At 46.0% G+C, this 16468-nt stretch overlaps 1 protein-coding gene across 3 annotated transcripts in view; it reads left to right on the forward strand.

Moving 5' to 3' along the window:
* The window catches only part of VIT (vitrin), a 98579-nt gene that overhangs the window by 46095 nt on the left and 36016 nt on the right, over positions 1-16468 (forward strand). For all 3 annotated transcript variants that reach the window (XM_045979414.1, XM_045979415.1, XM_045979416.1), the window contains exons 5-7: positions 3982-4115; positions 8746-8823; positions 14197-14388. In XM_045979414.1, the coding sequence (XP_045835370.1) occupies positions 3982-4115; positions 8746-8823; positions 14197-14388 (404 nt within the window). The remainder of the gene's footprint in view (positions 1-3981; positions 4116-8745; positions 8824-14196; positions 14389-16468) is intronic.

The following is a 16468-nucleotide window of genomic DNA, read 5'->3' on the forward strand; positions in this document are numbered from 1 at the left end:
CCATGAGTTGATTCAACCTCACAAAGATGTCGTCATAATCACAGTAATCCCTTGCACTGTGATTCACTCCTCCTAGCATCATCTCAACCTTAGCAGGCTTCTGTTAACATCCCCATTTGTTAAAGAAGAGCTGAGTAATAAGGAAGTTAATTCAATGGCTAGTTAGTTGCACATTCAGGATTAGAGCTCAGGTCCTCTGACTTCCAGTCCAGAGCCCAAGCAACACATTTACGTAAGAACAGGGGCGTCCCAGTGCTGCTTAATATACAAAGAGAGGAATTGAGGTGGATGTGGACTTTGGAGGAGTAAGAGTCAGGGAAGGCTTTATGATGGATGGACACACCACGGGAGGGCAGAGTAAGAAGGGAGTTGACAAAGACCAGGACTCAGTAATCTCAGCGTTTTGGTTGGGCTATGGAAACTGGTGGAGAGAATGAGAGGGATGGAGAGGTGGAGGACAAGAGTGTGAATGTTTCAAAAACCAAGATTTGCAGGAGAAGGGAGTTGAGGGAAATTGGAAGGGGAGATGAACCATGAGAGACTATGGACTCTGAAAAACAACCTGAGGGTTTTGAAGGGGCGGAGGGTGGGAGGTTGGGGAATCAGGTGGTGGGTAATAGGGAGGGCACGTATTGCATGGAGCACTGGGTGTGGTGCAAAAACAATGAATACTGTTACGCTGAAGATAAATAAATAAAAAAAAAATAGAAAAAAAAACAACCCCAAGACTTGTTACTTGAGCAACCAAGCGCCCTTTGAAACTTCCTGGACCAGGGTCTGATCTAGTGGGAAACTCTTTTCAGAAGGATGTTTCACCGTTTGTGAGGAGGATGAATAGAGGTCTTAAGGCAGAACAGATAGGAATCTCAGTTTTGTTTCTCAGAAACAAAACAAGTCGTTTTCAGAAGGCAGGACTTAAGACAGAGAACTTGAGTAGAAAGTACACACAGGGCCTCCAAAAGTGGCCCATCAGAGCCCCCCACAGTCAGAACTGGGAGACTGGAGAGAACACACTTTGGTTTTGGCATTCAGATTTAGCTTAGGATTCAATATTCATGCAATATATCATAATCAGATGTCTTATTATGAGTGATTCCTTCGATTCTTTCAAACCAAAGGGACAATGAACATATTTGAAGCATCTTAGTTTAGCTCAGTCTTGTCCTGAATTAGCCTCTGTATTTTGAGTGGGACCAAGTGCGGGGGAGAGGGAAGATTTCTCCCTAGCGGGGCAATGGGGAGGCCATCCCCATGCAGAGCACACTTCATGCCGATTTCTGACCAGATGCCCACCCTGAGAATGGCAGCTGGTCAAATCCCAGCCCTTTTCTCTGAACCATGCAGCTGACTTGCAGCTGAGCCCAGTCCCCTGGGGCCAGGGTCAGGGAGGACAGGAACCTGCAGACTATGTCCAGCATCATGCTGGACATCTGAGGATGCAAAGAGTGGAACTGGTTTTTGCTCTTTCAGATAATATGTACAAGGTGCCTATCTCTGAGTGAGGATAGAAATGAGGTCACATTTCCATAAATTCTCCAGAGTACCACGGCTCCTATCTGCTTCCTAAGTGAAACCACAACCTCTTGAAGGCTTTCTCCCTCCAGTTTTTCCTCCAGGGGCTCAGTCTCTGGTGCATTCCACCACCATGGACTGCCGTCGGCACCTGAAGTTTACAGACCCCTGGTCTCCCCAGTATCTACCCTTCTCTAGACTGTCTGAGAAGGTCCACATCCTCCAGTTAAGTCAGTCCTCAAGATGAGGCAGCCCTCATGCCCGTAACAGAGAAATCTCAGGAGCATACCACAGTTCTGTCGTGCACCTTCCCCAGAGTCTGGGTTTTGAGTCTCACACTAGCCTCTGATAGGGCACCAGCAGCCCAGAAGCCCCTGGGCCCTTCCCATTTCCTGCAACAGCCAGAGGGAAGCTCAACACAGGCCCGCCTCCTCTCACTGGGAGTGGCAGCTACCGGGCTTCTGACCAAGTGTGCGCACACATTTCCTCAATGCAATGGACTATGAAACCAAGGGCAGGATAATTTCTTGGGAGGGAAAGAAAAAAGGTGTTATTTCTGTCTTCCCCAGCAATTATAAGTAAAGGGAGCATAGGATAATTTTTTTTTTCAAATACTTAGAATTTTCAGCCTACACGAGGGCTGTGCTCGTAAATGTTGAACGACCAGCTCCCCCAAAGCAGGGGTAGCGCTGATTTGCCAATTTCGGGGGTATAAATCCTCCCCCCGTGGCTGATTTCAAGCTACCGTGTGAAATGATCCAACTCTCACAGTACTGGGAAGTTAACAGTTGGCTTTCGTAAGCCCGTGTGGGCTGCAGGCGCACACCACCGACAGGCCTTCCGATGCACAAGGATAAAATGCTGTCTTTTCCCTAAGAAAATGTCTAATCTAATTGGGACACAAAAGTCAACTCAAGAAATTTTTAGGAAATCGCACAAGACCGAATAAAATCAGAGTCTTGGCTGTGAGACAAGAGTCTGAGGCATCCTTAGGAAGGGATGTAGCCAAGTCTTTTCAGAATCTCTGTGGAGAAGAAAGTGTTGGGCACCGAGCAGCACAGGGTTCCTCAGGCAAAAGTGGGAGCTGGCTTTCCAGAGGGAAAGAGCAGCATGAACAGGCCCGTGAGTGGAAGCCCTGTGCTCTGGCAGGGAAGCTGAGGGCAGGGAAGCTGAGGCCAGGCCGGCTGTGCCCGGGAGACCCGAGGGAACGGCTTCTGAGCTCCCAAGAGAAAAGAGAGGGCAGGGTCACAAGGATTTGGGAAAATGACCCTCAAAAAAATATAAATAAATAAATAAATAAAAATGTCTCCAGGTCAGAATTTAAAAAAAAAAAAAAAAAATTGGAAAGATGAGGAATTGCATCAGGAGGTGGTTGTGCTTTTGGACTCTGAGAGACAACTGTGACCAAGTGGGACAAACCCAGGATTCCAGGTCAGCTAGACCTGGGATCGAGTCCCTCCCTTGCAATTTACTAGTTACAAAACCTGGACCGCGTCACTCCAGTGGTCCAAGCCCGATTCTGGGAAATGGGAACACTAGCACTGCCTTCTCTGCGACTCACAGATGTGCCAGGAGGAGCTGGGGAGAAACCTTACGCGGGGATGATTTTAAAGCAATTAAGTGCTCTATACGTCAAGTACTATTATCACTTTCCTTCCTTCTGGGTGACTGAGCAGTTGAGTGTTGAAAGTTCTTGACTGGAAGGTGGGAGGGCAGGAAACGGCAGCTCTCATCCTGGAGGGGAGGGAGGGTGTGGATGAGAACACATCTAAGTGCGTTTTCAGCTGCCTGTGTGCCACAAACCACACATGCTCACGGGAGCCTATTTAGGCTCTGGGGCAAAGAAAGGACAATGGGAAGGGATGCCGAGGAACCGGAATGGAGCTCCCGCTTCACATACAAGCCAAGAGGTTGATCTGTCTGTCTCTGTCACACCAGGATCTAAACTCTTCAAAATCCTAGACATTAAAGAAACAATTTCTAGTCCTTGGGGAGGGAATCTTTTTAATGAGTTCAGTTTAGCTGCGCACTTCCCACCCCTGGCCCAATATAAAAGGAAGAATTTGCTTTGTAAAATGTCATGGCCGCCCTTCAAAAGAGCGGGAGCCATTCTGCCATGTCAGGACACCAAATGAGAAATGGTCAGGAAAGACATTTTCCTTAAAACAATGAACTAGTGGGGACAAGGAAGCCAAGCAAAAGAAGCCTGAGGCACGGTGGCGAAGAGAAATTGCCACCTAGTGGGACTGCCAGGTCCTGTACTAAGGAAGAGGGTGTCTGACCTGGAGGTCAGATACTGGGCCGCACGGTGGAGACGCCCTTCTTGGGGGACAGCCTGCAAGCCGGGGTAAATCTTGTCTTAATCTCCCTCTTTCCCATCTTTCAGTGAAGACAGAGGCTGGTGTGCTAGTCTGTTCATTGCATCCAATGGGATCTTCCTGTTCGTCACCATTTTGTTTCTCTTCATAGTGGCGTGCTCGATAATTCTGGAGGGAAAATACTGGTTCGGAAAGTTGCTGGACAATCTGGCTACAAAGGGTCTTACTCCAATGGTGTCCAGTCGTTGTCACTGCCGCGCTGGAGAGAGTCTTTTGTCGTCTCAGGTATGCCCGGGTGCTTGGCACAGGTGACCTCACGGGATGAAATGTGCCTTTTCAACGTTCTGTTGGCTTCAGTGTCTGGCCCAACTCATTTCATCAAACTCTGAAGCATTAGCTCTTCCGATAATTAGGATCATGAAACAATAAATTATAATTACCGTGATAAATCACTACAGAGTCTGGAAATATTAAAAGGCTCCCCTTGCTCATTTTAAACACGCTGCAGCTATCCGTAAATCCAGTCAAACTTTTAATGAAGTGAATTCCATTTCATAACTTGGGCTTTTTTTAACTATGCCTTTCGTTAGGCCAAATATGTCTCATATCTGGATCCTCATTCCTTGATATTTCTGGTAAATGGATAGGGATATAGGCTCTTAGAGCACCGAACTACTATTTTGAGATTTCTTTTTGTTTAATTAATTGTTTCACTAGTCAGTTCTTGCTCTCTAGCTCCTTAGGATTTTTGTAGATAATCATTTTCATTCTTTCCTTCGCTCTCCCAATGAGGTGATGTCAGTGAGCTAATGACTAGTGCGATTTCACCGTGAAAAGGTAACCGAGTATCTCTGTGTAATCGTGAACTACCCTTGCCTATTTTTGTGAAATTCTCCCAGCCTAACCTTTTGTCTTGAATTATAATTGAAAGAAAAATTGAAGGACTACTTACTATAAGGAATACCCAGATTCCCTTCACCTAGCAACATTTGCTTTACCTGTCTACCTATTGTTTGTTTTATTTTGTTCTAATCCGTGTGAAAATAAGCTGCAGGCATCATGACACTTTCCCCTCAATACTTCAGCACAACCTGGTACAAACAAGGACATTTTCCTAAATAACCACAATACCAGTACCACACCTAAAAAATTAACATTGATACAATAATATTATCTAACAAATCGTTCTTATTTAATTGTATCAGTTGTCCTAAAATAGTCCTCATAGGAAGTTCTTCCTCTTACTCCTACCTTTTCTCTCCCCTCCTCCCTCCCTTCCCCTCCCCTCCCCTCCCCTCCCCTTCCTTCCTTCCTTCCTTCCTCCCTTCCTTCCTTCCTTCTCTGCAATCTAATAAAAATCATCCATTGCATTTAGTTGTCGTCTCTATTTACTCTCTTTTCATCTAGAACTAGCTACTACCACAGTACCTTTTCTGGTCATGAACGGCAATGACATTTTGGAAGTCCCAGCCAGTTGTCTAGTGCTGTGCCTCACAATCTGGACCACAAACATGTCCAACTATTTCCTCATTATTGGATTCAGGTTAAATATTTTCCAAGGTCACTACACAGTACATAGGTAGCATCATACATCGGTAGCATCATAGCATCTCTGTGATGCTGTATGACTGTGGCCATCTCAGAAGGCACAATAATGTCAGTGTGTCTGGTTGTTGGACAGGCTGCACTTGACTGCTTGGATACTTTACAGTATCTCTCCATGGGAAAGATACCTTGTAATTAATAAGTAATCCATAGGGTGCTACTTCCCCCAACAAATTCACCTAATGGTTTTAACATCTATTAGTGATCCTTAGAGCAGCAAGAACTGCACTAGAAATTGAAAAATTATAATTATAATTATATAATTATAATTATTCTATTATTCCTTCCACATTTATTAGCAAGTATTCTTATAAAAAGAAAAGGGGTATTTCCCCCTCGCCACACCTATTTTTTAAGTACCACTATGGACTCATGGATTGTTTTTGAAGATATGTTATAATCCATTATCATCATTATTCTTTTTGGCACTCAAATTTTCCAAGTTTGACCAGTGAGAGCCCTTCAGGCATTTTGAATTTTGTTTTTGTTTTTGTTTTTCTTGACATGTCCTCATGCTGTTTGAGCACAACACAGTGTTGTCATCATCTGATGTTTTCCTTACTCTGGGCCTTGAATCTCCCAAAAAGGCTTCACAGGATTTTAAATAGATTCTCACAAAGCTTCCTGGCATCTTGATAAGATTAGGACCTGAGCGACTCTCCCTAGGAAGCACCTATGCAAGGACCAACTGAGGCAAGGAAGGGAGAAACATTTCATAACATAGTAGGTCTTCTAGTTTGGGGCATTTTCTGGTACCTTTATGTGTCCCAAGCCCTCAGCTCCTACCGTCCCCCATGGATCAGAGTTTTAAGAGAACTCCAAACAGACTTCTTAGGATTCCTCACAACTTGAGCAGTCCTGGTTTCCTCCTGCCTGCAGAATTCTGCACCCCCAGAGTTCAAATTAAATGGGTTTCTACATCAGATAGTGGAAAGTGATCCGGCATAGCACTGTGAGAACGCAGAATAGAGGCGGTATGAAAATGCTAGTATCTAGAATCCAAATGTGTCAGGTTTAAAGAGAAACAGAACCTCTACATAGGTGTTTACCAGTAACTCCTGGCTAAGTAAGAATGTTTCAATCTTAGGTGCATAGGCTGCAATTCAAGAATCCCAACAGAAGTGTCAAAGGAAAAATTAACTCCAAGAGAGTAGGGAAGTTTGGGGTTTTGTAAATGAAAATCAGTCTGCTGAGATTATTCCCTATAAATGTCAACTTCTGCGTCCCCTCATTTCACCTAGTGACATTCAACCAAAACACTTCTTGCCAATTATAACAAACGTGTGTGTGCTGCTGCAATGCCTCTTCCGAATGCGTGAGCGGGGAGAGCACATTGCAGTGGAAGGGCCCTGACTGGCCGGCAGCCAAGACGTGTCCCCACTCTCCGGAAGCTCGGGTTTATCTGGAGTGGGTCCGAGTCCTCCTCAGAGGGCTCAGGTGCCTCCGTGACCTCTCTCTAGGTTTTTATTTCTAATTTTCACACATCACTGTGCTGCTTCAGTTAATTCACTTTGGCAGGCGGGGATGGGAGCAGGAGCTGGGATGTGCATTTCTGGTCAGCACAATCTTTTGACAGTCCAGGGATAGGTAAGGTCAGAGAGGCAAGGTCAGAGAGCCATTTTTTTTTTTTTTTGATCCACATTTCAGAAAACTGAGCTTATGTTCCTTTTCCTCTTGAATAGAAGCAGAAAGCAGAGGATTTCAGGTGCGAGAAGAGTAAACAGAGGGAGACCATGTCTCTGCAGTGTGTTCTGTTGATCGAGTGGGGCCCACAGCCTTGGGGCCCTCCTTGGGTCCGAAATAACCCCAACCACTGTTATTTGGAGGAGGCCCACACAAGGGCGGGGGACCTGGAAATGCCACGCTCTGTTCCCGTGGAACTTTAATGAGATGAAATAACTCCATAAGCCCAAACATTTTGCCTCATTGCCACTTTGAGTGACATTTATAGGCAATGCCAGCATAGAATCTTCCCATCTCTCTGGTAACATATAGTTCCAAAAGAGTGTAACTTTTTTTTTTCATTATATCCTTATAACTTAGTGGAGAAAATTGGTCCATATCATTGTCTATATTTCCCGAATGAGAAAAATGAGAGCCTCCAGGATTGAGGCAATTAATTAATGGCAAATAGAAACAGAAACTTTGAGGTTCTTATTCCCAATTCCAGGCCCTTTCTGAGTCCCCATCATTCCATCTGCTTCATGACTCTGCAATCCCTTGTGTCAGTAGGGGTTTTGGCAAAATCATGTTCTAGATTCTGTCCCACCCCTCAGGGTCTCCATATGACACTCCTCACCATCACCCCAAGCCTATCCTATAAAACTACTTCCTTAGGTTGCAGGGTAAAATTCTTTCATTATCAAATGTAAATATGAGATGACAGGTGAGACCCCTCTGAGTTGTGACAGAGATCTTAGCACTAAGGTATTCCTTCTCTGAATAAATCCTTACTGAGGATCTCCTACCTTGCAGGCACTGCTCTAGGCGCCAATTCCACGCTTACCAAGTGAGACTGATCCCCTGCCTTCCGGGGCAGGGGGTGGGGGAGGCTTCTGTATTGCAAGTGATACTTGCCATCCCACTGTGAAGCAAAACTCCTGCAGTGGGATGTCAGGCATCACTTCCTGACGGAGGGAGGCTTTGTGGGCGGCAGCCTTCTTGGGGAATTTTCAGTTCTGTCAGGCTTGGTACCTCCTCACCCAGCCCTGATCTTCTGATCGTTTTTCTTTTTTATGCCTCCTTTGTTTCCCTGATACATATTAACATTCCTTCTCATTGCCTGGCCTCTAAACTCTCTTTCCCTAGGTGGGTAACAAATGCTTATTTGAAACCTACTTTCAGGTTTCTCTAGTGCCATGGAATTCAGATGGATCCCACAGGGTCCATGAAAGGGAGAGAGAGCCATTCTGCAGAGCTAGCCTGTGACCAGAGCTCTGGAACGTCCAGGAGGAGGCAGGGGGAGTGTTTGTACATCCATCTACTGACCTAATTAAACATTCGACACCACATATATGGAAACCTTAGCTTCCATGTCACATCTTCATGAGCAGAATAAGGGTTACTAATGGGAACTCTGAGTCGTGGAGATTTTATTGCTTCCTTTCCAATATTAATAAAACACAGGCTCTACAGGAAAACAAAACATCACTTGACTTTCTTATTGTAATCAACAATTCACCTGGGGGGAGACTGACAGATTTATTGAACTCCAAGGAGATAAATAGGAAGGACGGAATCAACTTACCAGAACAGAACCTTCTAAAACTTCTAGCTCTAGAAAGAAATCATTTTTTTTTCTTTTTTGCAGAAGGTAAACCCCAAAAGGGTGTAACCTACCCATCGGCTCTTACATATTCATCAGCGAAAAGCCCGGCTGCCAGAACAGGCAAGTGTTCATGTGTGATGTCATCTAAAGCTTCCAAGTTTGTAAACGCATGTTTTAGGAGGTAGTGTAGAAACTAACATCGTAACGGGTCAAGCTCCACTGACTCCAGCAATATTTCAACAGATGCTAAGAGCACAGGCAAAGAAATCAAGGGGATGAGAAGGCTAGGCTGAAGGGTGATGCTTTAGTTTCTGGGTTTTGTTTTTGCAACTCCAAGATCATTTCTATGTTTGTGTCATTTGCATTCAGAATGACTGTAGCCTTTGATTGTACCGTATTGTTGCGTTAGAAGATGGCAGGACATTCTATCTAGAAAGGTCCCCTGGCAGCTGAAAGGGGAAAGGCTGTCTCTGCTTAGGTATGAAATGAAGGGAAGCAAAGGGGATGGTGTGGTATATGTGTTCATGGAAAGCGACTCATGGAAATAATCCAAGCCAAAGATGCACTGTTTATGAGGTCGTGCTGACCCAGCTTCCTGTGAACCACAGACAGAGTACAGGTGGACCTCAGGCCAGGAAAATGCCTTTTCCTAGATTTCTGTGTTTAAGCAGGAACTGTGCTATGCATTACTGTGTCTTCGGGGGCATTTTGGTTTCCCACACAGAGAGAACAGATAAATATCCCTTTCCAACATACACATAAAAGGGATACTTGGGGTCTCGCCCAGCTTCTAGAAGAACCATTCCTTAAAATTATAGTCACATTAAAGAGTAAGTTTTCACCAATTCAAATAAAGAAATTCCAGTGAGAATCATAAAAGGGTGAGCCCCCTACCCAAATGATAAAATTCCTATAGAAAGTGGGGGAGGCAGACAAGATGAAGATGTGAGGGCTGTCGGTGGGCTCCTCCAGTCTTGGCATGCCCCTGTACAAGGCTTCCTAATCTCTCCAAGACTGTGAGTTAACAGGTAAATCAGATCAGGGTGACCCCTCAAAGCATAATAACCTTCTTCCACAGGGAAATATCTCACTCAAAAAAATAGAAATTACCTTAAAACTATAAAAACCAAAAGCATCTTGATTTGCCTGGTGCTGCTCCTGCTGAAGACGGACTTTCCTAAGATTTAAACGCTGTTTCCCCAGACAGTTAGCAATCACCAACAGGCAGCTGTTACTTGACTAGAGTCTCAGGCTACACTGAGCTAAATAAAAACAGGGAAACATTGGTTTGTAGAAGCTCACCAACCCCAAAAAGGCACATTGCTGGTGCTTCATGCAAGTAAACCTTTATTAGAAGTTGCTGAGCTAGAGTGGTGGCAGGAGGACCCCCTCCTTGTTCCCCTTGGTCATTGCACCAGCCCCTCCCCCTGGAGGAAAATCAAACTGAAGTTTATGGTAATATGTCTGACTTCCTAAGAACCTCCTGCCCTCCCTTCTTGTCCCCACCAAGGCTACCTCTTGCCCCTATCTTGAGAATAACACTGTTTCCACCAGAACTGTAGAGGGATCTTGGGCCACCCTCTGATGGGAACCACATTCAGGAATCTTGAGGTTATTTGTGACTTGCCTTCCACTTTGTTCCCCTTTAGAGGAAAAATGTGGAATTTGGAATCAAACAAATGTGGGTCCAAATCCTGGCTCTGCTACCAAATTTCTGTGAGACCTTATGTACATTTCTTGACCTCTTGGAAAACATATTCCTTACCCTAAAAATGGGAATTCTTGGATTGGCTTCCAGGATTGTGATTAATATCAAATGTAAAGGCTTATATAAAAGAGACTGTCACAGTGTCTGGCACATAGTAGATGCTCAATGAATATTAGATTCCCTGCCCTCGTGTATAATCCTGCGGCCCGTAGTGAGTTAGTGGCAGGAAGAGCTAAATCCTCTCCATCACTCTGACCTCCAGGCATTGCTGCCAAATTGGCTTCAGTGTCTTTCTCGTGGTGTCTCACACCTGACACCTACTGCAAGAGCTGTTTTCCATTGGGGGAAGGAGGCGTGTGACATAACATGATGATAAATGTCAACTACTGCCATTGATTGAATACCTACCATGTGTGAAATAAAATCTATGTGATTAGGGGGGCACCTGGGTGGCTCAGTGGGTTAAAGCCTCTGCCTTCAGCTCGGGTCATGATCTCAGGGTCCTGGGATCGAGCCCCGCATCGGGCTCTCTGCTTGTCAGGGAGCCTGCTTCCTCCTCCTCGCTCTCTGCTTGTCTCTCTGCCTACTTGTCATCTTTGTCTGTCAAATAAATAAAATCTTTTAAAAAAAATAAAATTCAAATTGTTTAAAAAAAAAAATCTATGTGATTAGGGCCCTGGGGTCTGCATTTTAACACCTTCGTCATGGCCTAATAATGAATCGAGTGTAGGGAACACTGAGGACCTCCTACTGCTGCTGAGAAGGTAGTCATCTACAATTCTTCATGACCTTGGGGTGCCTGAGTGGCTCAGATGGTTAAGCATCTGCCTTTGGCTCAGGTCATGATCCCAGGGTCCTGGGATTGAGCCCCCACATCGGGCTCCCTGCTCAGTGGGGAGTCTGCTTCTCCCTCTGCCCCTGCTCATGCTCTCTCTCACTCTCTTTCTCTCAAATAAATAAATAAAATCTTTTTAAAAAAATTTCATAACCTCATCCAAAGAGTAATATATTAAGTGCCTACAGGAAATTTGGATATGTGTTCCCATGAAAATCTTTGAAAAGATTTCCATGAAACTTCATGCATCTGAGATTATATGGAGAAACTGTTTTACTGGTTTCATTTCAAATTCCTCAAAAGGAAGCAGGTGCTATGAGGACCTCACTTTGGGTCACACCTGGCCTTATGTTCAGTAAGGAATCGGGAGCAACTGGAGTAGAGCTCTTTCTCTGTCTTTGTCTAAAAGACAGTTCCATTGCATGCGGGAGAGTAGGCAGAAACAACAGCCATGGAAGACCATGGAAAACAAGAGATGGCCCTTTTGGTTGAATTGATGACATGCTTGAAAGTATCTGTGTTTTAAAGCAGGTAACACAAATGGCTGCCCTTGGGATACTTAATCTGCTCTCCGGCAATCCGTATTTGCAAAGGAAGACTGAGGTATATAGAAATCTCAGAGTTATCCAATGGTATGAGAAAAAGCGAATTCATAGTTTCAGTATCTAATGAGTGTCAGGTGGCAAAAATATTCATTCTTGTTAGAAGTTTTATTTTTTATTTAATTGTGGTTTAATTAATAATTTGCAAGTAAAATGTACTGTAGGCTTTTTATATTTCTTTCCAAATTAATAATTTTATCCTATTTCATCAAATGTACAAGTCATTCTATGAAATGGCTTTCCCTGTATAAAGCAGGTCCAGTCTGGGCCTGTGTCCCCCTGCCAAGGCACTGATGCTTCATAGCATTTACCAGAGGGTGAGGCAGAAGACGATTTTGGAGAAAGGAGAAACTTCCCTAGGACTTGTTATGATCTCTCAATTCCTTTGGAGTCATGGGAATGTCATAAATCACAAAAGCGGTTCTGCCCCAGGAAGGTGTGAAGCCTGGCTGACCCCCAAGACCACTGCCAGCTCTTTAGCAATTTGTCTGGCACAGTCTACGGGCAGATTTAAAGGTGACCCACTGTTAGCAACAACAGGATGAATGAGAGATCTCCCCGATGGCCTGGTGCCTACGAGAGCAGACTGAAGGGCCAAACTCCAACCCGTGCCCAGGGCACCATTGGCCGACCTGCTCTCCCGAGTCACTACTGTGACTCCCACAGAAGGCAATGGCGGCAGGGTGACAGTCGCGCAGATGTTAGCGCTGGGTCGTGGGTCTACACGCCCTTCAGACGTCTGTCCGCATGGCTGGGCCACGGCCGCGGGGCGACACCATTTCCCGCATGCTGTATGTGTCAAAGGGGAAGTTGGAGGGTTCACAGGAAGGGTGCAGCGCCTTCTCATCTCATATGCGAGCCTCTTGGCTCTGTTCTGTGCACTAGAGAGGCATCAGCCCCAAGCAGAGTTAAAAGCTAGAGCTAGGATTTGTGGGTAAGCTGAAAAATGTCCCCCACCAAAGACACCCCTGTCCTCGTCCCTGGAATCTGTGCATTCTTCTGTATCTGGCAAAACACAAACAGGAAGAGGGAGGGGGGCTTTGTGGATGGGACTCAGTTAAGGTTCTTAAATGGGGAGGTTATCCTGAATCATCTGGGTGGTGGCGGGGACAGAGGGAGATTTGATACACGTGGAAGAGTAGGTCATACAAAGATGGAACAGAGAGACACTTGAGGATGTCAGCCGTGAAGCTGGAGGAAGCTTGGTGGCAACGACCAAGGAAAGCCGGCAGCCCCCAGACGATGGAAGAGGCAGAGAGTAGGTTCTGCCCTCGAGCCTCCCAAGGGAGTTCAGCCGTGTGAGACTGATTTCCAGCTTTTGGCCTCCAGAACTCCAAGAGAATAAATTAGTGTTGTTTTCAGGCCCTGAATATGTGGCGATTTGTGACAGCAGCCCTAGGAAGCTATTACAGCTGCACCAGTGTAGAAGCTGGTGTCCCTGCCGTGGGGCTCAGGAGACCCATGGAACTGGTGGCTATTGTTCCCTCCCAGCCCCAGGGCACTGTTTGGTTTGCGGGCCATTTTTTGTGTCCTTCTGGCACAGACCCATGGTTGTCAATTCAATAGCCAATGTCCACTGGGTAGCCCCTGTCCCCTTATGCTGAAGCTTCAGAGAAACTGTCAAGGCACCCAGAGTACTAATAAACAGAGACTTGTTTAAAATCATGGAAAGAACCTGAATCATTACACATGAATGAAGAGCATAATTTAGAAGTCGAATCTAGATGATCTTTACCATCTAGTTATTTCTGTTATCCCATTTTACAGATGAGAAAACTGGGGCCCAGAGGAGTTAGTTGACTAGTCTTGAACCAATCCAAGCTAGAACATCTAGAATGTATTCTCTAAGAGTTAGTCATAGTGGAAACCCCCAAAATTCCTTCCATCCCTGGGTCAGTGCTAACTGACACAGCAGAAGACAGAGAGAGAGAGAAAGAGAGAGAGAGAGAGAGAGAAAGAGAGAGAGAGAGAGAGAGAGAGAGAGAGGAAGGAGGGAAGGAAGAAAGGGGGAAAGGAAGAAAGGAAGAAAGTAAAAGAAAGTTCACGAACCATTGCTTCCAGCGTCTGGCAAATTAATCTGGCAGTTAATCGAGTTCTACCCTCCCTATGTTGCTATAGTATTTAACCATTGCTTAAATATTTTATTGTTATTTAGTGTTTAGTTTGTTTATTGGCTCATTGCTCCGTCCAGGTTGTACATTCTTTTCAGAAAGGTGGATTTTATCCTCCTCAGTGGCCGGCACAGATCTTTGCTCAAAGCTAGCATTCAATAGACATTTATTTGGTTTCTGTCCTCAAGAGCCCACCGTGATTTTGTAGGCCCCAGTGTCATTCCATCTTTTTTACAGGTGAGGCCACTAAAGCCTATCAGAAGCCACCAGTCCCAGGAACAACGGCACAGCCAGTCACCCCGATGCAGGTAACGGGAGCCACGGCCACCGAAGCCACCGCTACGAGCCTGCCAAAGCCATCCCCTTCTGCAGGTTCAACCACCAGCAGCCGCAGACCACAGCCCGTGGGCCACAGGAGCTGGGAGTTGGGTCAGTAGGTCGACTGTGTGTTGTCCTGTGCTAGCAAAGTAGGCGACTGGGCTTTCGGAGTCATGGCTCTTTCTGAATGCTTGTGTGCAGTGCCCGTCTCCCACCTTTGAGCTGGGGGAGGGGTCGTGCTAAGACCTGGGCCAGGAGTACGTGGTTGTGGCCTTCCAGACTCAAGGGGTAGACTTGAGCCTCATGCTAATTCAGGACACGCTATGAGCTAAGCGGACCATGTCAAAGGGGCTGAAGACAGATTCGAGAGTGGCATTGCTGTTGTCAGACTGTGGAAGGTAGGATATTACACAAAAGTTTCCTATTGCAAAATCCTCATTTCTCCAAAAGCCCAGCTGAAGGAATAGCAGGTTTCAGTGGAAATACTGTTGGGTTTTAAGAGACACACTGTATATTCCCGGAAGTCTTCAAACATTAGACGCAAACAAAACAAAACTAAACAACTCCTATAGGGAAAACCAGATAGCTACATTTTTATTCCTTTCCTGATCATTTTTTATGCATCCACCTCTTAAATCAAGTTTTAGGTTTTACCAAAGTCAATTTTATGAAATTAATCTTAGTATTACATCAAACAGGACCTTAAGAGTTCTTCTGAGGACCTCCTCTCTAGTTTTTACACAGGCTTCTCTGCCAGCCACCCTAAACTAATGAGCACCCCTCTCGCTTCTAAGCATCTTCTGGCAAGAGTCTGGAAAATTCCACAGCAGGAGTGACAACTTTTGTCTCAGCAGGCCTTTCTAAATATTTCCACCTGGGGCCATTTTTTCCTTCCGGGAGGAAGTGCCTGGGTCTCGTTCTCTTCAGTGTCCCCTCCAGCTTCCAGACATGTCTGCCACACAGCATGGCCCTTCCCCCTCCCATATCAGAGCCCAGCCCCCCATCATTTCATCCTTTTCTCTAACAAACAGCATCAGCACTTGCAAGGCGCTAGACACTCCTGGAAGCACCTTACAAACACTCCCCTAGGAAATTCTCGGACCAGCCCTCTGCAGTGAATGGATGACTTCTGCTTTGACTAGTCCCTCGTCCTGTTGAGGAACCCGGGGTGTGGGGCTGTGAGCCAGTGGGAGCAGCTCACACAGCTGAAAAGTATGGGCCGGGTTCTCCTGGAACTGGCCTGCAGGAGGCGCCCCTGCCATCCTCGAGCCCCCCAGGCACGGATGAAGCCATCATAGGGGTGTTAGGCACCATCAGCTCCCGCTGTGATGAGTAACAACAACAACAATGGCGTGCAGGTCAGTCCAGGCTTCCCCAGGCCAGCACGCCACGCACCCTTTTAGTCAGTGCTCCTAAGAACTCTACCAATTGAGGAGTATTACCAGTCCACTCAATGAGTGACCCATGGAAGAAGGAAGCTATGATATAAAGTCCCCAAATAAAAATACCATAAAAATACTGTCTGGAATACATAGGACCTGCCCCCCATCCTGTTGCCGTGTAACCTCTACCGACTGGAGCACAGGCTTACCGTGCCCGCCAACGAGACACATAGTTAGGAAGGAAGGAAGGATGTTGGGTGGGGGAGTCCCACAGCCAGGAGTTTTCCTCTTTCTGAACTTCAGGCTCTTGACTTTTGAAGCCCTTGATTCTTTCAAAGACTTTGGCGTACTTGACTAAGTTGTTTGTTCATGGGGCCTCCTTGGAGGAGGTCGATTCTTACATAACACATATAATTAAACATGTGGCATATTTATTTGGCTACACTGGGAGCCTGGAAATCCTGGGACATGTTGGGCCTGTGCTTGTAGAAACTTCAGCCACCTCAGGTTTTGGCTCCCAACCTGGCACAGCCTCATTATTTCTGGCCAGGGCACAGGGCCGTTGGCCGGCAGCCTCCCAGCCCATCGGCCTCCCTGCCCAACCTCGTCCAGCACCCGTGCCCAGGCCGCCCCACAGTCTGCCAGGCAAACATTCAGAGCGAGCGTTCGGCCCGCATCCACCCTAGCTGCCAAGAAAGAGGCCAAACTGGGGAGGGAGGAGGGGATAGAGGGCAAGAAAAAATTATATTGCCTGTTCAAAGGATTTTCTGTAGGAACAAAAAGAACTGAAAACGAGTGTTTGAATGCCT

This window comes from Meles meles, chromosome 15, assembly GCF_922984935.1.
Source record: "Meles meles chromosome 15, mMelMel3.1 paternal haplotype, whole genome shotgun sequence".
NCBI classification, from domain to species: Eukaryota; Metazoa; Chordata; class Mammalia; order Carnivora; family Mustelidae; genus Meles; species Meles meles.